The 23,491-nt window shown below is 43.1% G+C and overlaps 3 protein-coding genes across 7 annotated transcripts; 1 reads left to right on the top strand and 2 right to left on the bottom strand.

The window, feature by feature from the left end:
- The first annotated feature begins 1,810 nt into the window (after positions 1-1,810).
- On the top strand, positions 1,811-8,484 carry gnb3a (guanine nucleotide binding protein (G protein), beta polypeptide 3a). 2 transcript variants are annotated; one of them, XM_062400025.1, is made up of 9 exons: positions 1,811-1,992; positions 4,870-4,990; positions 5,185-5,330; positions 5,583-5,646; positions 6,293-6,455; positions 6,567-6,633; positions 6,731-6,932; positions 7,025-7,241; positions 7,362-8,484. In XM_062400025.1, the coding sequence occupies exons 2-9, from the start codon at positions 4,934-4,936 to the stop codon at positions 7,466-7,468; spliced, it is 1,023 nt and encodes a 340-aa protein (XP_062256009.1). In that variant the 5' UTR covers positions 1,811-1,992; positions 4,870-4,933; the 3' UTR covers positions 7,469-8,484. The 2 variants fall into 2 exon arrangements, with proteins under 2 accessions (XP_062256009.1, XP_062256010.1); XM_062400026.1 differs by lacking the exon at positions 1,811-1,992 and adding an exon at positions 4,710-4,795.
- A 411-nt stretch (positions 8,485-8,895) lies between these two features.
- On the bottom strand, positions 8,896-11,907 carry cdca3 (cell division cycle associated 3). The gene is made up of 6 exons (XM_062400000.1): positions 11,779-11,907; positions 10,804-10,954; positions 10,595-10,715; positions 9,586-10,512; positions 9,446-9,510; positions 8,896-9,312 (listed from the first exon to the last, which is right to left on the bottom strand). Exons 2-6 carry the CDS (start codon positions 10,933-10,935, stop codon positions 9,220-9,222), a joined length of 1,338 nt encoding a protein of 445 aa, XP_062255984.1. The 5' UTR covers positions 10,936-10,954; positions 11,779-11,907; the 3' UTR covers positions 8,896-9,219.
- Positions 11,908-13,004: 1,097 nt separating this feature from the next.
- On the bottom strand, positions 13,005-22,795 carry pex5 (peroxisomal biogenesis factor 5). 4 transcript variants are annotated; one of them, XM_062399930.1, is made up of 17 exons: positions 22,553-22,795; positions 20,589-20,746; positions 20,438-20,476; positions 20,232-20,349; positions 19,989-20,135; positions 19,696-19,780; positions 18,935-19,025; positions 18,510-18,632; positions 17,401-17,514; positions 16,936-17,019; positions 16,483-16,602; positions 16,158-16,301; positions 15,923-15,993; positions 15,417-15,638; positions 15,150-15,315; positions 14,901-15,058; positions 13,005-14,187 (listed from the first exon to the last, which is right to left on the bottom strand). In XM_062399930.1, the coding sequence occupies exons 2-17, from the start codon at positions 20,700-20,702 to the stop codon at positions 13,941-13,943; spliced, it is 2,043 nt and encodes a 680-aa protein (XP_062255914.1). In that variant the 5' UTR covers positions 20,703-20,746; positions 22,553-22,795; the 3' UTR covers positions 13,005-13,940. The 4 variants fall into 4 exon arrangements, with proteins under 4 accessions (XP_062255914.1, XP_062255915.1, XP_062255916.1 ...); XM_062399931.1 differs by lacking the exon at positions 22,553-22,795 and adding an exon at positions 21,591-21,893; XM_062399932.1 differs by lacking the exon at positions 17,401-17,514 and having other exon boundaries at positions 22,553-22,789.
- Between the last annotated feature and the right edge of the window lie 696 nt (positions 22,796-23,491).

The following is a 23,491-nucleotide window of genomic DNA, read 5'->3' as shown; positions in this document are numbered from 1 at the left end:
AACCATAGTTACTTTTTCCCTAACCCTTACCCTAATTTTAACCTTAGACTTAACTTACAAGAACATTCAAACTTGTAAACACCTTTACATTTTATGATTTGCGTTAAAAAGACGTGGTTTTGTTCCCATAAGGAAGACAAGTCCCCATAATGTGGCTGTAAACAGATTTAGGTCCCCACAACAGCCGTAAAACCTGGACCACACATACACACACTTCAAGCCTTTGTCTTCCACAGAAATGAATGCAAGTGTGCAAATATACAAAGGCTCCTAATCTACAGTATCAGTGGAACCATGAGGCTGGTAAATCGTCTGAATCTTTTGCCTCCAGGGTTTTGCACAGAAAGTAATTACGTGATATTAGTTTCTCGCAGGAAAACTTTACTTTCTGAGGTCAAAGGTCACGATCTGCTACAGCAGCATCCTGTGGTACGTCGATTGTTTTTCCAATCGAGTTTAAATTAAATGCCAACTTGGTTATGACCAAAACCTTTAGCGACCAAAAATCAAACTGACATTCTTCTGTACCTCTGCATGGACGTGTTACATGTTACATCATGTTGTTGTCAAAGCAAACAAGCTATGTGTTCCACACACATTAAATATTATGCAAAATGTAAACATAGCTGCTGACTCACTGCGCTCACTGTCACCGCAGCATCGCAAAGGTCTTCAGTGGACGGAGAGGCGGTGGACTGGTGGCAGAAACTTGGCCTATGGGCAGAAAAGGTCTCTGGTTCGTCTCTGGTTCGACTCCACGGAGAAACAACAAAAAGATGAACCTGGATTGATCTGTCCAAAAATCAAAGAGGGTTCTCCCTACCCTATCTAGTACCCCTGAGCAAGGCACCATACTCCTCCAACATCTGCTCCCTGTGCGCCGTACATGGTCGCTCACTGCTTTGTGTGTCCTGCACCAGATGGGTTAAAAGCAGAGGTTACATTTCCCTACCTGCATGAGTGTGTCTGTGCATGTGTTTGGGACTAATAAATGTATCATAATCATAACACAGAGACCCTCTTCTTGCTCACCGGCAATTCAGCTGATTCCGGGGGCTGAGACCACGTGGAAGTGCTATCTCCTGACAGTGAGCACAAGCTGTGCTGTTTCATAACTATTACAGGTGATTTACTGTGTTGGATGATGTGCAGCAGCAGTAGGTTATACGCTTTCTAATGGGCAAGGGGCAAACATCTAAAAGAGGGAGGTCTGAGTTCAGGGGTTTGTTTTGTACTCAGGTCCCACCGGAGCAGAACTCCAGGCCGTCGTGTGTGGCATTTGGTCAAATCGTTAAAAATGACACTCAAATCAAAGAGGTCAGAGACTGGTGAAAAAGAAGTTGGTAGCAGTTAGCACAAGTTGAGCAGAAAGACGCCTGTCCTCCATCCTGCAGCCATCGTGCTTATCATCGTGCTATCATCTGATTTCCCTCTCTGCCCCCAAATGTTCTAATATTAACTTAACCCCAGGTTTACCCAACACAAACCCCCTGCCAGACCCAGATCTTAGAAACACCAGCTCAGCACCATAAAAAGCCTTGTTCCCGACTCCTCTACTTATCATCCTTCCCCTCCCCTCCATGGTTTCCATCTCTTGGTTTCTGATTCGGATTCACCCAGGGCCCCGCAAGTCTCGTGACCCTAGAACCGTGCTCTGCACCTTGTTTGGTTTCCCCCCACCGTCTCCTCTCCCTTTCTGTATCTTTCACCCCCCCCACCCCACCCCACTCCACTAACCCCCTCCCACCCATCTTTCTGTCCATCCCAGGGTTTATCCCCTCATCACTGATCTCCCTTCATCCCTCCAATCCTCATCTGTTCCTCATAGGAGCAGTGGATAGAGTGAGTGACGGAGGAATATCCCGCTGTGTGCGACGCCGAAGGTGAACGAAGCAACAGAACGTGTGGTGAACTTATGACGAGCAGAGGGAGACCGCTGGAGGAAGAGTGACTGAAGATCCACGCTGCACCTTGAGAGGAGCCTCCTCATTGGTGAGTGGATGCTGCGACTGGATGCTGCTGTGTACACACTGTGTTCTTGGCCGTTGTGTTTGTGTCGGTTTGTGTGTCTGTGCAGGTCCCTCATGATGCTAAGATGATGGATCCTATCAAAATTGAGCTTGAATCTGAAAACATATTTATCAATCGCATCCTCAACAATTCGGCGAAATCCTTCAGCTTTAAGTTGTTTTTTTGACTCTCATGTTCATAAATCTTCAAATGTAACGATCGAAAACTGTTCCAAGAAGTTGAGAATCGTAAAAAATTCAACAACGTCATACAGCACAAGTGTATGACGTCATACACTTGTGTTCTCAAAATAATGTCGACCCGCACTTTATGAACTTGTGTGTTTTTTCGTGGCAAACACAGCAGAGGGATTTACATGGGATCAACATACAATGCTGGTTTTGTCGTGTAGACTGATAATCTGAGGGAAAATACAAATTCCTCCTCCTAATACTGTCAGACATAATCTGCATAATAAAACACTGCAGTAAATTGTTTTTGTGGATGTAGGATATATGGCAGTGAAATGTAGACACTATGAAGCAGAATCTTTCGTCTGAATCAGAAGAGTATTAAGCACAGAGAAAACGATTCGGTCATATAGGTTAAGATTATATAGTTATTAAGATTAAATCTTCTATTACATGTGATAATTATTATATGTTATTATGTGATTCGATGTTATGATACTGATCATATGAAATCATAAAGCTTTGGAAAACTGGATGTTAATAACCAGATTAAATTGTGGCTACAACACTAAATAAAAAGCCTGAAAAACAAGGTACTTTATCATATTTGAGGCAAAAGTCATGTAAATCCAAAATTACTAGAAAGCATCATTCACTACAACAGTTGTATACACCCAGAGATACTTCACTGTTAGTTACCAAAGAGCAAACAACGTCTGTTGGTAGACAGAGATGATTTATCTCTCATGCCATCATGTTCTCCAACAATAGAACAACCCAATGTTTGTCTTTGCAAATATTGCAAATATAACCGCTCCCACAATAGAGGGTTGAACTGTATGTTCTTTTTTAATCAAACACACAAGAGACATATTTAAAAGTCTGCAAATGCAACTGGACTTGTTTGTGTCGTCCAGTGGCCGATGTACAACTCACGACCATGACCCGGATTCTCACACGTGATTCTGACCGGTCGGGCCTGAGCTCACAAACTGCACGGTATCTGTGTCAATGATCAAACTCAAGTTCCTAGGCCCGGCGGCCCTGAAAACCCTCCTCACAACTCTCTCCGCCTCTTCCATACGCCCCCACCCTCATTCTCATCCTGCTATCTGCCCCCCCCATCCTCTCCTCCAGCTCTTATCCAGATGCAAAGAGCAGTCAGTAATCGGATGAGAGCAGATTTGATTCAAAAGGCTTCCCTTAAAATCTCAGCCAGTCGGATTTAAAACTCACTCTCCTGCCTCGCCCCTTACCCCCCCTCCCTCCCTCCTCCCTCCACTTTTCTCTGGCTGTGTTAATGCACTTCACTATCCAGCAACCCCCAGCAGTCATTTAATCACACAGAACAATGGCAGGTTCCCAGGGACAGAATGGCAAAAGGGTAATAGCACGACTAAAACACTCAAGCATTCATTACAACCCTCATTATTGAAGCAGTTTCCCATCTGGAACAAAGACCTACAACAATCCCTTGTTCCCAACTTCCGAGACAATGCAGTCATCATCAGTCTCAGAAAGGACACCCACACATTATATGTTTTGTATCATGCCGCAATAAAACAAAGTCCACACATCAGCTCTGTAACTTAATTTCAACATGTTTTTATGCCATCTTCCAGTGAACACAGTGTGGAACAATTAAAGCAAATCTCTTTCTTTTCCCGAGTTACCTTCACTCCCTTCCTCTCCTTTTCACTTCAAACAAATTAGACGCAAATCCACTCTGTCATGTGTTTTGACAGGGACTCTCATTCAAATAGTGAAAGAGAGAGAGAGAGAGAGAGAGAGAGAGAGAGAGATTGATGCAGGGACGCAAACGATAAGATCAACACCAGTATCCCCTCTCCTGATCAGTATTCAAGGTGAGACGGAGGAAATGTCAGCGTGGCGGTTTATTGTGTCACAAGAAAAGAGGAGTCGTTTCTTCATGTGTTCAGGAGGAAGAGGAGGAGGAGGAAGAGGAGGAGGAGGAGGAGGAGGAGGAGGAGGAGGAGGGTGGTTTTATTTCTGTTGAGGTTGGTTATATTGTGCCGCCTCACCGTGAACTCAGGGTCATTTCTGTGCTCCTGTAAAATCAGACCGTGACTCGGCCTTTCCTCTCAGGCCTCGATTACATTTGTCACACTGTATGAGTTTGTCCATTAGGTGATTGCTCCACTCATTTAATCATGACATTACCAAATTCAATAGCCATCAACATAAGTCGGCGAGGGCACTGAAGTGTTAAGTGGCACAGACCCCCCCCCCCCCCCCCCCCCATCAGTGCTGCGTATTACAGGACATACTGGTTTGTGTGTACATTCAGGGTGAGGATGTGTGCTCACAACTTCAACTGAAGAACAAATACTTTCACTGTTAATGTCACGCTCGAATATTCATACTCTCCCCATGTATTTGTGTGCGTGCGTGTGTGTGTGTGTAGGCGTGTTTTGTGGGTTTCTGTGTGCTCCTGCGTGTTTATTAAGTTTGCAAAGTAGACAAGGGCCAGTTTGACTTGCAAAGCAGCGCTTACTTGGAATCGTTCAGGTAGGTGCAGGTCAAACTCCAGTATGAAGCATTAGTGCAGGCACAGCTGCTACTGCAGGATAAAGGTATGATCACAACGATGTTCTGGAATAATTTTTCTCGTGAACTGATGTCTGTTTTTTCTTCTGCTTCCTTTCAGGGTTATCTGCTTTCCTGACATCTCTACCTGTGTCCATTAGCGACCGGACCTAACATTCATCGCCATGGATGAAATGGACCAATTGCGAAAGGAGGCGGACAGTATCAAAGACCAGATCACCGTGAGTACGCTCATCCTGTCTCTTTGTAATAAACCAAGAAAACAACGTGGTCGTCCATGATTTCAAGTGACTTCTGTTTCTCACCGTGACCCGAAGTCCTCTTAAAACAAATACTGCCATTATCCTGCTATTACTGCTCTGTGGATTAACACTGGAAGTGACCCGATCCCCTTCTGTTTGCGTCCGCACCCCAGGCCGCTCGTAAGGCCGGGCAGGACACCTCGCTGCAGGAAGCGGTGGCTGGGATCACGGTGGTGGGCCGTGTCCAGTTGAAGACCAGGAAAACGCTAAGGGGTCACCTTGCCAAGATCTACGCTATGCACTGGGGCACTGACACCACGTAAATACACAACATGTCGTGCATAAGTTGACACAACACCTGCTGTTTTATTCTTTAGCCAAGCTCAGATGGTTCCTTTTAACTTGAACTAACTTAGAGTGAACAGAAATCTAAGTTAGATTTGTAACATACACCTATTGCTTTAAAATGGATGAACTAGCAGGAACACGTTGTACAGCTTATGGTAATTCTTCAGCCGACACCTTCAATGTTTGCTTGTCTCTCACCCTCTGTTAATGTGACCCCCTGCAGGCTGTGTGTCAGCGCCTCGCAAGATGGAAAACTCATAGTGTGGGACAGCATCACCACCAACAAGGTAAGAAAGAGTAAAAGAGACACGTGTCATAGTTACTGGTGGAAACAGGCAGATAGACATGACATGAAGCCCTGAATGTTTTCTAAGCTCCAACTGAGTCAAAAGTTACTGTGGAGAAAAACCCCTGCAGCATGTTTTACCCTCAAATGCACACAAATATACATGAAAAATAATTTCATAAAGCTATGATCATTATAAATCCAAAGTTTTTTTCCAAAACATTACAAATTTATACCTCAACCGGCAGTTTGTGTTTATAAAGCGTTGGAAACCTCAACCAATCTGGTTCTTTAGAATGGTGCTGAGGTAATTGAAGTGGACGGTGACAATAACAAAATACCACAAGCATCAGATTGTGATTTGCGTATAGTTGGATCCTGATTGGTTCAGAGAAGCATGTGACATCGCACCACAAACCAGTGAGAGAGGTGCAGACAATAACAATCTAAAAAACAGAGATCTCGGATGTCATATACAAAAGAACATTTCTAATGTTGGCAAAAATTGAGTGTATTTAAAAATTGAAGAACAATAAATAATATTATTTTTTGAAAGTTTCCAGGGGCTTTAAATGTTTGTAGCTTCCATCCAGATAAAGGGCTGTTTTGATGGGAAAGAGTTCAAACAGACCTCTGTGTGTCCTCAGGTGAACGCCATCCCTCTCAAGTCATCGTGGGTGATGACGTGCGCCTACGCACCCTCGGGGAACCTTGTGGCTTGTGGTGGTCTGGACAACATGTGCTCCATCTACAATCTCAAGGGCAAGGACGGGAACGTCAAGGTCATGCGTGAGCTGGCGGCGCACACAGGTTCGGACATTTAAATCTCTTGAGATCACTCTGCCGTCGTCTCCTTGTTGGATTTTACTTTCTCTCCCTCTCGTTTGTACTTTATCATGATGCATTTCTTTGGTTGCCCAGGTTACCTGTCCTGCTGTCGTTTCCTCAGTGACAGTGAGATCATCACCAGCTCCGGCGACTGCACTTGGTAAGAATATCGTACGGGTATTTGAACTAAAAAGAATGTTGCAATCTTAATTTCTGTCGTTGAAATTTAAATGTGTGGTGCCTTTGTCTCCTCACAGCGTACTATGGGACATTGAGACAGGAACCCAAAAGACGGTGTTTGCAGGGCACCAGGGAGACTGCATGTCCCTGGCTGTGTCCCCAGACTTCAAGTTTTTCATCTCAGGGGCGTGCGACTTCACGGCCAAGCTCTGGGACATCAGGGAGGACGCCTGCAGGCAGACCTTTTCGGGCCATGAGAGTGACATCAACGCGATTGGGGTGAGAATGAAGATGATTCCCAGCTCGGTTTCCTGAAAGGTGTTTTTCTCAAAGGAGGCCGGCTTTCTGATCCCTTCTCTTGTCTTTCACAGTTCTTCCCAAACGGTAACGCAGTAATAACCGGGTCCGATGACGCTACCTGCAAGTTGTACGACCTGCGAGCCGACCAGGAGCTCATCACCTACCAGGACTCCAGCATCATGTGTGGGGTGACCTCCCTGGCCCCCTCCCTGTCCGGACGCCTGATACTGGCTGGCCATGACGACTTCAACGTCAACATCTGGGACACGCTGAAAGCTGAGCGAGTCGGTGAGTTCAGAAGGGAAAATATAGAGTTCAATTACCAACAGGAAGCATATGATGTGCCAGGGGGAAAAGGGGAAGTTCTGATTTCAACTTACATGACTTCTCTTCTGTGTGGTGGCCCAGGAGTGCTGGCCGGTCACGACAACAGGGTGAGCTGCATCGGAGTGTCCACCGATGGAATGGCGTGTTGCACGGGGTCCTGGGACAGCTTCCTCAAGATATGGAACTGAGGCCGTTCCTCACCAGTGAGCAGAGAGAGAGCAGTTAGACATCCGCCAGGGGAGAAATTGGAGAAGATAAAAAAAAATATATATAAGAAATTGGAGTTTGAGGGAGGGATGTGGCGCCCTGAGATGAGAAGAGGGTATTTTAATTGTGCCAAGTCCTATCTGATGTTGGAGAGGGGTTGTAATGTGAAGAAAAAACAAAAAGAAAAGTCTCCTCTATCTCTGTCACATTGCGCTCTCACCTGTTTTCTCACGATCTGGGGGAATTTCGCGGTGGGATATTTGGTGTGGGGTTTCGTAAAAGACCATTCCTCTCATTAGTGAATTTCTATTGGGGTTCAAATTAATAACACATGCACATTTACTGCAGCAATTCAATCGTCATCTGCTGAGGTCAGTTGCCAAATGGAAATGGTAGCACACTGGATGAGATAGAACTGAATACGTGTCAAGTTACAGCCTGTGTAGTTTCACACCCGCTCTGCTAAAATGCTGTATCAGAACCTAAGTTAAGTCATATGAAGAATATGAGCATTTTGCATTTTTTGTTTTGTTTCAGACTGTTTGTTCTTAGTTTTGGTAGATTCCCTCCACGCTTACGTTTAAATTCTTTACACTTTCTAATTTTAAATGAATTCTAGTTTGCAGATGTCTACATTAGTGTTTGAGTTGTTTTGTATGTGATTGATGGACAATGTTCACCAGGATGTGTGGGCTCTAACCAGCGGGTTAGGCCTGAAAGTGCTTTGTGTAAACTGTTGAGCTGACAGATGGGATAATAAAAATGATTTCATGGTTCATTAAGCACTAACAAAAAAAAAAAAAAAAGCGAGATGACCCATTTGTCTCAGGACAGGACTTTTTATAGGAGTGTTGTTTTTTCCCCTGGAGGATAAATGCTATTGTGTGGTTGTGTGAGCAATACATCTGAATCTGTATATACGAGCTTGACATTTCCTCTGCACAAGAACGGATAATCTTGATGGAACTTTTGTGTAAATACAGGAAAAGGATCTGCACGCTGTGACTTGGACCTCTCTTTACACTGTTGAGTAAAAGCAATATGACCTTTCTAAAAGACTGTCTAATAAACCTGGGATTCTGCATTATACAAGTATATGGTGTTAACTGCAGTTCTAACATTGTGTTTAACACGATTATTTTAAAATCCCACTGGATATGGATTGAGCCATTAAATAATATTGCATTATGCTGCTGAAAGACCATTTATAAAAAAGAAAAACCTTCAGTATATTGAAGTAATTTAGTTTGATAAAAAATGTTCCTGGTTTTATTTACTGACGCTTATGCAGCTTCATTGTAATTTTTGACTCCAAACAGAGACAAATAAACCATTGTTCCAAAGCCTGGAGCTATGAGACTCAGACAGCACCTGGCGGTGAAATGAGAAAAGTCAATGTTACAAATGAAGAAATATTTATTGTGTTTGTGCAGAAATAACTAGAAATTTTACATTTTTGCCACAGTATGGAAAGAACCCAAGAAAAAGGACAATAGGAACAACAGAAGGGGAAAATATCCTTTGAAAATAAAGGATTAAAAGCTGAATTATGAATGCAAATAATTTTATATATATTTACAAAAACCACAAACAGGGCAGAAAACTGCATAAAACAGCAGTTAAAAAATAATTACACAAAAGGACAGGAATCCGCTTAAGAAAACTGTACACATAAAAGCGAGTTTTAAGAGGTATATAAAAGTAGCAGGAGTCTGTACATGGCTGCATGGAATCATCTGTTCTCCTTGTCCAGCGCCACTGCCAGCACTCTGCGGTCCATCGGCCCATGTCTCTGCTTATCTGGGGTGGAAGCCTTCAGCTTCATCTTGGGAAGTTAGCACAGAGATTGATTTACTTTGTGTTCAGATGCACTTTTGAATGATTAAATAATGAAGGATTTATGCCAATTTAGTTGAGTGAATATGGATCAATAGCAAGTTTTTGCTTGAGTACAATACCTGAGAACGGTCTCTGGGCGAGTTGCTCTCCTTTAGGATCTGCAGAGGGGAGCGGCCTTCAGTACCTGGAGAAGAATTTCAAAATGTCAGTCAACAATCTCTTATTAAAGACAACACGAAGACACAAGTGTTCTACACACCTTTCTGCTTCAGTTTTCCAGTCAGTCCCTTATTTTCCTTGGTTGCGTTCTTGACAGCCACACGGACGGCGAGAGGAGAGGAGCCCCTCTTGCCAGCCTTAACCGCTCGGACTCTCAGCCCTGAAGCACCGAAGCCTTTTCCCAACCACTGGGGTTTGAACACCACCTGACTGGGACTCTTTGGGTCAAAGGTGGGGCAGCGGATGCCACTGCAGACCTGCTGCTGCTGCTCTGGGCTGGGGGTGACTGGTGTTGGCTCTGATGAAGCAGATGCAGGAGGTAAAGAACATGCTTCAACTACCTCTGCGGTTTCTTCCAAGGGGGATGGTTTATCTGCTTCCTCTGGCTGTTCAGGGGATGTCTGCACTGGTGAATCAGCTTTAGCGGTGGTTGGTGAAGGCTCAACGCCGGACTCTGGCTCAACTGGGCTGCTGGGAAGGGCATAAGTGTGATCAGCGCCATCGCTGAGAGGCTCCACCTCCACACTAGGAAGAGGAGAAGCACAGTCTTGGTGCACGTCAGCGAAGATCTGTGATGAGGTGGCTCCCTCGTGGTAGGTTATCAGGCTCATGCTCAGTCGCTTGTGAAGAGGAGTCTCCCTCGCCTCCTCTGCCTCCTCCAGGGTGGCTTCTGTTTCTAGCTCCACCTCCACCTGGGGCTCGTTGAGAACAACGAAGGGGCTGGAGTCAGTCGCGCCCTGGAGGGGTCGTGGCACAGGGGTGGCAAGGAGGTCGGCATGCTCAGCCAGGGAGCTGAGGATTTCAGATGACTGAGGAATCACGAGGGGCTGGGTGGAAGCCAGCTCCTCTGGCTTGAAGATCTCCTCCTCGACTTTACTGAAGCGTTTCTGAGGGGTTTCAGAAACCCGGCCGTCAGCCTCATTGTGGAGGAGCAGGCCCAGGCGGCGAGCGAAGGACCCGACTTTCGCTGCGGGGACAAATGGGAGAATGTCACATCACATGTTGCTTTTGAGGTGAGAAAACTCAAGCTGCGGCTTCTCAATAGGTACCTCTCATGACATCTCTGACGGGGGTGCGGTTGATACCAACAGAAGGTGAGCGGGGATCGGTGAACGCCATGGCGCACTCACCTTTCCCCGCAGCAGAAGGTCCAGTCACAGTCCCACCAACCTGGGGAAACAATTGTTAAGATCCTTTTAAAAGATGCTTCCCACAGCTCACAGAATGATGACGCCTGGGAGGAAACAAGGCCACCTACCTGAATGGGAGTACGATCAACGCCTACTGACGGGGAGCGTGGATCTGCCAGGTCACCGAGGTGAAGGTTTTTGATGGCAGGCTCTGGTTTGACCGGTGCAGGCACCAGCATCTTGCTCTCACTGGATCCCATGATGCTTATCGAAGGTTAACTGGCTCACGGGTAAACAGAAGAGAATCTTTACTCCAGTGAAACCACAACAACAGCATCATATCAGATTCAACACACACAGTAAGGGCTGGGTGATATCACCAAAGATTATAAAAAGATAAACATTTTCATTATAAGTCAATATTGAAAATTATCAAAATAAGTATTTCATTATTATGTCTTTTAAATTTCAAGATAGATTTTTGCTCCAGAAGGAACCTGGTGTTTTTTAACAATTAAAAGCAAAACAGTTTACAAGTCTGAGGTTGAATAATTCGGTGTTATAGCTCCTCACTGTGTTAGAACAATGCATAAGCAATACATCGATTTATATATTTAACTTAAATTGCGACTGATGAAGATATTACTGTTTTAGTAATTTATTTAGTTTTATTTTCCAGTCCTCACACATATGTCTAAATACACCAGTAACACATTTATATACTGTGGAAACACTTTCCCTCGTGGCTGCTACAGACTCACTAACCCTAACCCTATGCAGAAAGTGTTTCATACAACAGGAAACTAAAACAAAACGTTAAACAAGGGGAAGTTCTTTTTTTTAACTTAAACTACAGATCGCACAAGATCAACACACACAACACGAACCCACGACAACACAACCTTGCACTTTTAACAAATAGCAGGCAACGATGAAGTCACAGAAACGTGCAGAACGCTAACAACAAGCTAGCAAAGCCAAGGTCAGTTAGCTCGTTTCCTTAACCCGTTCTTAAACAGGTAAAGGTTTAACACGGTAGAAGGTGTTGACCCGTGATAACTGAGACTATTCCTCTTTCCGTGAGTCGTGTATTCTTTACTCACCTCAGACGAGAAGGAGGAAGTGTTGAGCGGCTCAAAGACTGGTCTCTGACTCCACAGCAGAAACACAGCGAGTTAAAACACACGAGTTCGAATCACAAGTTTATGGTTTGAATCGTAGACATTTAAATGGCGGGTTGCGTGCGTGTTATTTTTGAACGAACCAATCAGCTTGCACGTCCTCTCCGCTGATTGGTTGGTCAAAGCAGGGCGTTCTAGAAACTGGGCGTGGCGTTGTGCCAATAACACGTTTGAAAGTTGCAATAATCGAGAGCTTTGTTTTTCTCATCTGGAGAAAAGTGGAACGTTACATTGGAACAGGCGTGACCCGGAGGCACGTGATGCTTCAACATAGAACTCAGGGAAAACAAGGCTCAAGAAATAATCTTCTACTTTAAATACTGTGGAACATGAAAGATGCTGTTTTCCCATTTAAATCAGTCCATTTACAATATTGCATTTTTCATATTAGCAGATATTTACTGGAAAGCAGTTATTTACTTCTGAGTAAAGTGCCTTGAGATAATGTTTACAATAAAATGTATTTGAATTGAAATTGAATTTCCGTCTGAACAACTCTATTTAGAGCTATAATCAGTACTTGGATACATTTCAAAAAATATTTAATTTAAAAACAAATAATACATTAAAGTAAAAAAAGTAAAGAAGATTGTCAAAAGATTATTCTCATTGTCAATCAATTAATTTGCTCTTTTTGTCTCTTGATGAATGAACAAGTTACATTTAGAAGGAATATAAAATATTTTGTGTGAGTTTTAAATTGTACACTGCTTTTTTATTCAATTTATTTCACTTCCATCTCAGTTTCATCTTCAAAATCTGCTCGGATCCACTTGTAATCATCTCAGTTTAAAAAAACTCTCCCGAGCTTCAATAATGGGAAATTTAAAACCTAGTCTAAATTTGTTTATTCAAATTGAACCTGGGTTGGTAGTCAAGGCTCCCGACACACTACCTGAAGAAACTAGCTTCTTTCTATTTATTTTCCAGGTAAGAACTCCACTATTCAAATCTGTAAACTTTTTCTTCTCTTACATAATATTCACTCTTACACTGTAAATGTTTCATTCAAAGTGAAAGCAGTCTAACTTTGAAACCGTCCTGTTATCCACTGCTTGAATCTGATATTTTATTATGCTTACCACACCTTCCTGTGACACCCGGACAGTTTGTCCAATACCGATTGCTGCAGAAACAACAAAAACATGTTTGGAATCAAAGCTTTATTGCTGAATATTATATTAAACATTGCAGTCAGGATAGAAGTAGCCTGAAAACAATAATAGTGCAACAATTATTTTACAATACACAATATGGCATATAGCATTATTTTACAATGAAGCAAATTGTTTTACAAGAGCGATATGAAAAAGAGCAGGAAATCATCCTCAACGATATTACAATTATATGTTCTTATCACCCAATGCAGGATTAATATCACCCACCCAAGCCCGAACACACAAACATCCTGTACACACACATACACGCACCGTTATCATTACAGTAACAGTCCTGCTGGTTGTCAGTTCATTGTCCCGGCTGATAAATGATTACTAAAAAATTAAATAAGATAGGAGGTAAATAAAGAAACAAGCCACTATAGCACTTCTGAATACTTTTTGTTATCGGCAGCTTTCTCTTGAAAGCACTTTTGATAAAAGCAGTACTCTTTTCAATGTCACTGAAATACTGTACCTTTAATTTACATAACCGTAGAGACTAACGGTTCAATCTACAATCAGTTGTTGTTAAAGAATATGAGAGTTCATGAAAAACATAACTAACTGTCCATACAGCTGGTTACTGAGTACAGAGGGAAGTCACTCATTCTTCTTCATTTACTTTCCGCACTAAGAACAAATATCAGATGGAACCCAGTTCTCCAGATCAAGCAACGAAGAAAATCCCAACATTTAAAAATACAGTGACATGTCTGTAGTACTGCTGACTGGTTCTCTTCTCAGGTACAGACTGCAACATAGACAAGCACAAGATGATGTCTCTGGGACGGTGGATAATTCACAGTGTCTCCATTTCCCTCGAACTGTTACCACTCGGATTCCTCTCTGCTTCATTCAGTCACCCACACATTTCCCTCCCAGCAAAGCACATTCACACTCGATAAGCGCCCCCCCGGCTGGTTTTCATTCAGTCCCACCCTCCACCTCTCTCTGGCAGAAGTGAGCCAACAATGTGTCCAAGTCCCGGCGATCGGCGGCGGTGTATAGAGAGCTCTCGCCCATCATGCTCAGAGCCATGCGCAAGGTCGACCAGATGTTGTCGGACATCATGGTGGCTGCAGCTCCTCCAGGGCCCCGGGCAGCTCTCGCCCCATCGCTGGCCGCCTGGCGCTGTAGAGACAGGGCTTCAAGGAAGTGCTCCACTGCCTCTCTGAGGATATCCAAAAAAAGAAAGAAGGACAGATTACGAGAAGATTCCAAGTAGTTAACGTTTACATTAGCTGTATTATTCTGTTGTAAATCAAATTAAGACCACCTTGTTCATAGGCAGGCTGGGAACAGACTGAACACAAGGATGAGTCAACACCACACACAGATTGAAGCTGTGTTTTTACGGTCTTTTGAATGTGATAAGAAACATCTGTATAACCAGCCTGATTGAATTTAGTCCCATTATAGCAAAAACTCTTCAAAGCTTAAAACTGGACTAAAAGCTTTCTATGGCTCTGCTCATACTTGGTATTAACATCGTTGATGTTTGCATGTCAAACCCCACCTGGCATAAAAATACATCTCTGCATGTGTCCCAAGAGGCCACTTGTGATTAGATCTCACTTCTCCACTCGATATATACGACATTGCTGTTTGCAAAAATCCAATTATGTTGCTTGTTCCCAGATGGGTCCATTGTTTTCAGTGTGCGTGAGAGAGCTGGGCACAGAGGGGCTGAGTGAATCACAGCTCTACAATAAATAAGATTTTACTTATTTGAAATGAGAAAAAAAAAAAAAAAATCAATATGTGGCCATGAGTCCCAGTCCAGCTCTGAATGTGGTCTGTGATGTCTAATCATCCGTGATGGATGTAATACCAGGTATGGGGTTTCTCTTTTAGTTTTATCGTATTTAAAAATTGCCTCTTCACCTGTGTACTCCCAAATTCACACAACTAATCCCCAAGTTGTAGCGACTACGGATGAAACCTGGCTGCAGCTCCAGAGCTCTTCTGTAGGCGGCCACTGCCTCCTCTGAACGGCTTCCATTAGCCAGCGTGGCACCCAACTTGTTCCACAGCAGATAGTCCTGATGGAGAGAGATGAGAAGAAGGAGAGGTCATAAAAAAAAACAGAGGGAAGACAGATGTTAAGACCTCGACAGTGGCTTCTACCCTAACCTGTGGTGTGACAGACAGAGCGGCGCTGAAACAGTCCACCGCCTTGTCGTACTCTCCACTGAGGTTGAAGAGAACTCCGAGACCACACTGCAGCTGGGGGTCCACCTGGGCGGGGTCAGAGTTGGCTGCAAGCAGGAAAAGGGACTGGACGTCTGAAAACAAAGATCTGTGCAAAAGCAAGAAAAAAAGAGTTCAGGTTAGTACACATTACTATAAATATATGGGAGTCCTCTCCATCTTGTGTTTTAAAGCTGGAAGCCTACTCACTCTGGCAGCAGGGACCCGAACCTCTCCCGCTCCTTCTCCCTATCTCTGACACCGTCCTTTTGGCGTTCCAGCTCGTTCTGGTCCCAGACAGAGCGGTAGTCTGGATTGTGCTTAAGCCAATCCCGAAGAGTCTCACAGGCCTGCCTGTGCAGCGACTCGTTTGTGAAACTGACAGCCAACGCCATTAGAGCAATCAGGTTGTCGTTCTTCAGCTCTATACATCTAATGGAGGAAATGTGATGATGGAAAAACAATAACGAATAAAATACTTAATAAGTAAGTTCATAATAGAATTAATATGACTTTAAGTTAATTGTAGGACTAGATCCAGTCTATAAAAAAATGTCCAAAAAGGAAAACAGTTGTCAATATTTAATTATTTATAATATGCATAATGCCTCCTGAGATCCTGAAGAGCAGCATGTATGTTTACTGTTTCCTATTGCTACCGAAGCCAGTGTATGAACTTGCACCACTACACTCATTTTGCATTTCTGGTTTCTGACCTGCGGAGTGCGCTGATTGCAGCAAATTCCTGCTCGTTCTCAGCCTGACAGGTTCCCAGATATTGCCAAGCCTGCAATTAAGAGAAAACAGATGCAGCCACAACAGAGCATCATTACAATTGCTTTCAGTCAGCGGCATAAATCCAAGTAACTTAAAAGCAAAGAGATTTATTGGGCTGTTTTCGTGAAGAATTAAAAAAACAAGAAAATGCAAATTAGTTTTTAAGAGTCTCACCAGCTGGTTGCCGGGTTCTGACTGTACAGCACTTTCAAAGAAGCGCACGGCACCAGGGATGTCCCCCGCCTCCATCCTCGTCACTCCCTCTGTCAAAGGGTCCGGGTGAGATAAGTAGGGGTTGTCCTCTTCAAACTGATAACCCTGCGATAGACACAAGAATAACACAGAGTCTATTTCTGTGTGAAGTGTTGAAACAGAGGAGCCTGCAGAGTCACATACGTAAACAGCAGTAACGTATTGTACTCAGACACAGACAAGGGGAGATGTATGAGAATAAACGCTGAAATCCTCAAACACAATAAGTCTCTAAACAAATGGCTACCTTGTCATAAGAAGTGCTGAGTAGCTGATCGAAGTCAGACAGCCAGGGATGGCTCTCTGCGTCCCTCTTCGCCATCTCCTCCCACTCCGTTTGCAGCTTCTCCCAGAAATCCACATCACTCTGAGAGCATGACAGAGATACACATCATTACCTCACTCCTCGTATCACACTCCATCCTGTATTATAGACCCGTTTGACCTCGACTTCTCCGAGTGAGAAATGACTGAGCACAGAACTGAGTCCAAAGAGATAGACGGTGGTTTGTTTGTTTTTTCTCTAATGAGATTAAGTGACTTTATGAAAGGCACCTTGATCCTGAGAGTTTCCATTTCAAACACCAGGCTCCAAGGACACATCGAGCTGTAGCCTCTCCCATCTCACTGCTCCCAATTAACACACAGCGGCTTAAGCTTTGGTTTTCAGGGTGTGTGTTTTCAGTAATTCTCGTCTCACCTCCACTGCAGCTTTGGCTTGTTGGAAATCTGGTCCTGCCGTGGCGAACTCATCAACCCAGGCTTCTGCCGACTCCTCTGACACCTGCATAGCAATGAGGAGCATCGACAGGGGTTGACTGAAGTCTGCATGCACTGGCTACGCAAACTGTTATTTGAAGTTAGGATGGTTACAGCAAAACAGGGGAAATATAGAGGGAAGTGAATGGAGAAGAGGAAAAGAGCAAACGAAGAAACAGCACAGCACAGAAGAAGCTAGTTCTCTCCTACTTGTTTCTTGGATTTCGCCCAAATTAAATGTGTTTTTTTTTTTTAAATCAGATAGAAAATGCACTCGACAGTAAAGGAATTTAATGCTGAGTGTATCCTTTTTCTTCTATGTAGAAAACAACTTGCATATAGCATTTCATATAACTGCAGCTAAAAATCGTAACACCTATCACTGCTGAGACCACAGAGGTCCTACCTGCCGGACGACCTCGGCCCACTGCTCTGCCTGTTTAGCTTTAGTTTTCGAAATCTTCTCATTCCGCGCTGGGGTTTCCAGGGGAAGACTCCCTCCCCCTGTCTTCGTCAGGAACTATGGCGGAAGGCGAGGAGGCGGGGGGCGGCAGGGAATGGGGCGATGTTTTGAGGAGGAGGGAGCAGTTGGTGAGGAGGTTTTTTTCAGAAGCGGGTCGGGCAGAGTAGAAGTCATTTTAAGTAGTAGTAGGAGTAAATGAATAGCGGTTGTTAATTGAGGGAATGGTAAGCCAAGAGTTCGAAGGCAGGTAAAAAAAAGGGGAAAAGTATATGTCAAAGTTAATGGGCAACGGAGTACAATGGAGCCATGTTGCAGCACATGCACAGCAGAAAATATGGAAGCCATTTTCTGCCATCAGAAAAAAACAAAACACTAGATGAAAGTTAGAAAAGACGAAAATAAAAACTTGACACACTACTCCAAAAATTTGACATATTGAGTAAATTGTCAAAAGATTTAAAGTATTATATTCAAACTTATTACACAGATAAAAATGTGGAATTCATTATTGGACACTAAGTCAGATTTTTTTACTTAATAATTTAGACCTTTACCATATTTTACAGAGATTATTTGCATTAGATCATATCTAACTTTTGATCTATTGTTTTTGTTTCTTGGTGGAAAGGGGCCTCCACAGAATTGTGTCTTTTGGATGAATGTAGCTAGAATTTAAAACCTGGCAATAGCCTTTTTCTGACAGAACTGATGTTATGGCAAAGTTCTAGAAAACAAGATGTAGATCAATTAATTTGGAGTTTGACTGCATGTCTTAAAAACTTAATGCATAAGAAGAGAAGCAGAGAGTCATAGGAGTCCTCTCTTTGCCAAACAGATTCCATCTGCACTGCTGCTCAGCGCTGAGCTTCATATTACAGGCCGTGTAAGTGGCTGTTTTTGGTTACATTTCTGGAAAATGTTACTCTGCATCAGATACTGGGCTGATGAGTCACGAGTCAGAGCCTATACTGTGTAAAAGTGAGCAGTAGTGCTTCCCCCGGTGTATTCCCAGTTGAAACCATCCCCTCTCCTCAGTGGGCAGAGACTCGTACCTGGTTGAGGTTGGAGGCCCAGTTCTGAGCCTCCTGGGCCTGAGCTTTATCTGTGAGCTGTTTGTCTGTTTTGCTCTCCACTGTGACACTGCCCTCGCCAATCTGCCTAACGAATCGCAGGAACTACACAACATCGGAAAAAAAGGGAAAAAAGCATTTACTATTACCATTGCTAAATGGTCAGGTTTATACTAATATACTGCGAGTTTCTTTCCAGGACAACAAGTTTCTTTCCACACAAAGACAACAACCTGGAACAACCTTAAAGGGATAAACATTAGCAATGTACTGTGCTCCCAAGAAACTATACACTAAGAAGGTGTGGAAGATAAAGAGAAGGATATGGTGATAGATACAAAACAACAAATGACACATGGTAACAGGACCCAATGACAATGTCAGACAGAAGCACACAAACTGCTCACCTCTGTGTTTTGTAACTTAGGGTCATCGACCTTTGACACAAGTTCATTGGCCGTGTCCCTCAGCTCCTCCCCTGGTTCATACTCTTTTGTCCTGTAAAGTTAAAAACACACCGTTATGAAATGATACGATCAGAAGAAACAGCACATTGGTTTTTTATATGTGTGTATGCATGTATGTATGTATGAATGTATGAATGTATGTATGTATGTATGTATGTATGTATGTATGTATGTATGTATGTATGTATGTATGTATGTATGTATGTATGTATGTATGTATGTATGTATGTATGTATGTATGTATGTATGTATGTATGTATGTATGTATGTATATATATATATATAGTGTGGAGCAAGTCAATTGAAGCTAAAGATTGTGCTTTGCTTGTTGTAAAAGTCAGTTATTGAGGTCAGTGCATGTTGATGATTAGACATCTAGGCAGTATAATTTTCACCAGCTCTCACTGCCTGCTTCATGCCTATTGACACCACTCACAGTTGGATAAGTTCCACATCATCAGACAAGATTAAAAGTATAAAAGAGTCAAATTCTTGAGCCGTACAGACAAGAACATTATCAAAGTGTAGACATGTTTTCAAATCTACCATCTTTGTTCTCCAATGCTCTTGTTCTGTTTTACGCAGATGTCTTATATAGCTCCATATTTATGAAGTGTCCCTGAAGTCACCATTTCTATAAGCCATTTTTCTTCTGCATACTTTCAACACTCTCAATCCATTTCCCCAGCCGCTTTTCTAACCATTCGTTTTCCTTATCTCCAAGGTCTCCAAGCCACAACTTCTCCTCTGACTGCTCCAGATACTCCTCCGCCCAGCGTCCAGGATCTGGATTTAAAGAAAATACAAAGAAAGAAAAAACACACACAGCAGGAGACACATTGTGAAAAGGTTTAACTCGGCAAAAAATAACAGGCTTTTTACAAAGCAGCTGTTAGATGTCAGATAAAGTTCATGATAAATGACAGACTGATGACGACTTCAGAAACTTGAAGAACAGAGCGTGTTTCCAGAGTGAAAGAAAGAGGAAGTCTACCTGCAGCCTCAGCGATAAACTCCCTCGTCCAATCAGCATCTGCTGCATCGCCGAGAGCGATGAGTCCTGGTGCGGCGGCGGGGTCCGAACTCGAGACGAACTCGGACGCCCAGTCCCCGGAGAGGGCCAACGCTGCAACATCTGGAGCTGTGACATCCGTGGAGACAGTGTATTAAACACTAAAAACTGTTTGAAATACCTGATACTGGTAAACACAATAATTATATTAATAAGGTGGTATACCTCTCTGTGGTGCTTGTCTGTAGCTCTGCTGGTCAATCTGCTGCATTTCCTCAAGCAGCTGACCCATGTCAAATGTGTGTGGCGCCCGTGGGGGGGCCTGAAGGAACTCATTCACCAGCTGCGACAAAAATTAGAGTGATAAAACTCACTACAGTTTTTGGAGATCATACAGTATCCTGCATACAGGGAGGAACATGAGCACTAACCTCTTCTTCAGTTGATATTTCAATAGGAGTCGGGGGAATCTGAGAAAAACAATAAAATATCAGTATCAAGCTTCACGACTTGGCTGAATTATTCATGTTTTGTATGAATATATTTTTTCAAACTACCAACTTGTATCTACAAATCACTCACTGTAGGTGTTGAGCGGTGCCGCCATGCCCCCCCTTCCTTGGTCATGTGACTGGTCAGCTTCATGAGGGGATTGGCTCCCCCACATTCTGCCTCCACCAACTCCCGCATCGCCATGACAACACGAGGATGAGGCAAAACCCAATCAGACCACCTGAGAACTGAGAAGAGGTTGAATCGATGCATTACTCTGGTTTTTTTTGCAGGGTTTGTTTTGGACAATTGCACACGGTTCAATCTGAATTCGAGAAAGTTAATGGAATCGTATTTTTAGCCAGTCGCACTGAGGCACAGCACACGCATCACTTAGTTCTGTCTGATCCCTGCAGGGACTGACAGGTCAGAGAAGTTGAAAACCTCAAGGGGGCGTCCACACACACGCACGGCACAGTCAGCCCCATGGCACATAGCAAAATTCAAGCTTCATGCCTCCATCTGCTGTTTTCCATGTCATCTCCTGGCTTTGGATGAACCATAAATAATGTGGATGTGATGGTTCGACAGGCACAGACATTCACTGCACATTTCACCCGGCTAGTGCAGTAAGTTTAACAGATTTTACATATTGATTTAACTGTTCAAACAGTTAGAAATGGACAAGATTTAAAGCTGGATATGATATGGTTATAACCAAAATAGCAGACTATAATTAGTGCCACATATGCCAGAGTGCCAAAAACTAAATACTTCTTTGGGACTGACTGAAATGTACTTAAGATCAGGAACTGTAGTGAAATTAACTTAAATTGTTTACTTTTAAATTTGATCTAATATTTTTCAAATTATTTCGTTTGGGTAAAGTTCTTCTACACTTCTACTTTGTTAATAGAAATCAAGGGTTTTGTATTCAAACCTGGTTATACATCCAGTAGCCAGACGTTCTGGTGTCATACCATGGCTAAAATGAAAGATAATAACATAATAATACAAAGCCTTCGTATCACAGCCTCAACTTTGACCTCAGGTTCCATTTGTTTCCTCTTTATCTGATGATCGCTCACTCACCTAATCCTCCGACAGCAAAGCAGTAAAAACAGGAAAACCTCCTTCAGAGACAGATTTAGTGCCTAAATTCAAACCCGGGAAAATATTTTGTCCATGAGAAAACCATCCTCCTCGACGCACTGGGCCATATCCAGTCCCAGAGATGAACAGATGACAAATCTGTTACGTCTGCTGGCCTACTCAACTTCTCTAGCCCCCCCGGAGGGATTCACGATGGTTACACTTTTCATAACGAGCTGTCAGGAATAGAAATTCAACTCTCTGTCTTCTCTGCATAGCAGGGTTTAGAAAAGCATGAGAAGAAAAGGACCCACTCGTCTAAAGGTGGACTCTGATAGACTTCAAGATGTTTTATTCCCAAACAGCTGCTGAGTGATGATTAGGGTCAAATTTAAAGAGGATTAAACTAAGATATTAATACAGACAGTGTCACAGACTTCTTACATGACTCAGGCGTCAGTCAAGGAAGGTTATGTTTGTGTCCTGCACACACACACACACACACACACACACACACACACAGACACACACAGACACACACAGACACACACAAACACACACAAACACACACGTTGTATTTTGAAATACGGTTCATATAGACTTGCATGCAAAGACTCGAAGTCATTTTCCTGGTGCAGGCATACTGGTTTGAAATCAAACAGTGTGGGACCAGTTCACTGTTGAACTGACTGGGGACACCACAGCCCTGTTTACCTGATGCTAACTGTAGCTCCACTCGTAAACTGCAACATTAGCTCAGTCCACGTTGTTTCTCTCTACCCGCCGACATGTTGCTAGTTTAAAAAGCCAGTTATAAAGAGAGATGTGTCAATAATCAACGAGCAGTTTGTCTTTTCTCTGCAGCTACAGCAGCTAGCAGAGGCTAACGGTGGCTAGCTCCGGTAGGGCCAGTGCAGTGTGCGGCCGCAGAGGCATGAAGAGACGGGTAGCACGGTGCTCACCTCACCGCCGACAGCTGCTGCTGCTGGAGCCGATGGACCGCCCCTCCTCTCCGGCTGACTTCAACGACCGTGTCGGGCCAGAAGCTGCCGCGTCCAGCGTATCGAAGCTCCCGGGAAAACGTGCGAGTCCAGCCGCCGTGTGTTACCAGCGCGTCTCCTTTATTTACCTTCCTCCTCCATGACCCACAAAACCCTCCACCACCGCCGATCCTCCGAGCGTAAGGCTGCGGAGGTTTTCAGGATTCTCCAACGGGGTTTACGTAAGAGCACGTCAGCTCGAGGGGGGAAAGGAACGGTGACCGACCCCACAGGCCTTACGTAAAAAAAGCTATTGTCTAATGTGCTGTCTAAGATTTGTATGAACATAGTTACCAAATTATATAAAATACTTTCACTTAAAATACAAAAAAATTATATAAAATTTTGTAAAATTTTACTTAGACCAAAATTCATTCATAGGTTAGTTTATCATCTTCTTTTCTAATTAATTCATATTAATAATATTGCTATATATAACTTTAATTCTATGCATATTCTATTTTAAGCTGGCTCACAGCTTCATCTTTATCACTGGCATTAATACAATGACACTTCAAGTTGTATCATGTTTGTCATTTGCTACTATATTACCATTACAATGTTTTACCTTAGCTTGTAATGCAGTATTTTAGATTATAAAGGGGCTAGATTCTAATAAACGATACTTTCACTACGGACCGTGTACTTTAATACAGGATTATTTTAAAGATGCACTAATATGAAGTATTTTACTTTTGACGCTGATGAAGTTTGTCTTAACATTTCTATAGTGTTGTTTTGTTAAATCTAATCTGCTTCATGTTGTATGTTTTGCCTTGTAGGCAACAACTGGAAAATAACTAGTAAACACTTTTTGATAAAAATAGAAGTATCAAAATGAAATATTCTTAAAATAAATGG

Source organism: Platichthys flesus, chromosome 11 (assembly GCF_949316205.1).
Source record: "Platichthys flesus chromosome 11, fPlaFle2.1, whole genome shotgun sequence".
Lineage (NCBI taxonomy): Eukaryota > Metazoa > Chordata > Actinopteri > Pleuronectiformes > Pleuronectidae > Platichthys > Platichthys flesus.
This window is presented reverse-complemented; position numbering and strand designations above follow the sequence as displayed.

What these genes read in the sequence shown, in the direction of transcription:
- gnb3a (XM_062400025.1), top strand. Translation starts at nt 4,934, where the DNA reads ATGGATGAAATGGACCAATTGCGAAAGGAGGCGGACAGTATCAAAGAC. An exon ending in ACAGCATCACCACCAACAAG is followed by an intron (nt 5,647 to 6,292) that starts GTAAGAAAGAGT and finishes GTGTGTCCTCAG; the next exon opens with GTGAACGCCATCCCTCTCAA. An exon ending in AGCTCCGGCGACTGCACTTG is followed by an intron (nt 6,634 to 6,730) that starts GTAAGAATATCG and finishes GTCTCCTCACAG; the next exon opens with CGTACTATGGGACATTGAGA.
- cdca3 (XM_062400000.1), bottom strand. Translation starts at nt 10,935, where the DNA reads ATGGGATCCAGTGAGAGCAAGATGCTGGTGCCTGCACCGGTCAAACCA. An exon ending in CGTCAGAGATGTCATGAGAG is followed by an intron (nt 10,513 to 10,594) that starts GTACCTATTGAG and finishes TTGTCCCCGCAG; the next exon opens with CGAAAGTCGGGTCCTTCGCT. An exon ending in TGGAAAACTGAAGCAGAAAG is followed by an intron (nt 9,511 to 9,585) that starts GTGTGTAGAACA and finishes ATTCTTCTCCAG; the next exon opens with GTACTGAAGGCCGCTCCCCT.
- pex5 (XM_062399930.1), bottom strand. Translation starts at nt 20,702, where the DNA reads ATGGCGATGCGGGAGTTGGTGGAGGCAGAATGTGGGGGAGCCAATCCC. An exon ending in GGGCCGAGGTCGTCCGGCAG is followed by an intron (nt 17,020 to 17,400) that starts GTAGGACCTCTG and finishes ATTGCTATGCAG; the next exon opens with GTGTCAGAGGAGTCGGCAGA. An exon ending in GCAATCAGCGCACTCCGCAG is followed by an intron (nt 15,639 to 15,922) that starts GTCAGAAACCAG and finishes TTCCTCCATTAG; the next exon opens with ATGTATAGAGCTGAAGAACG.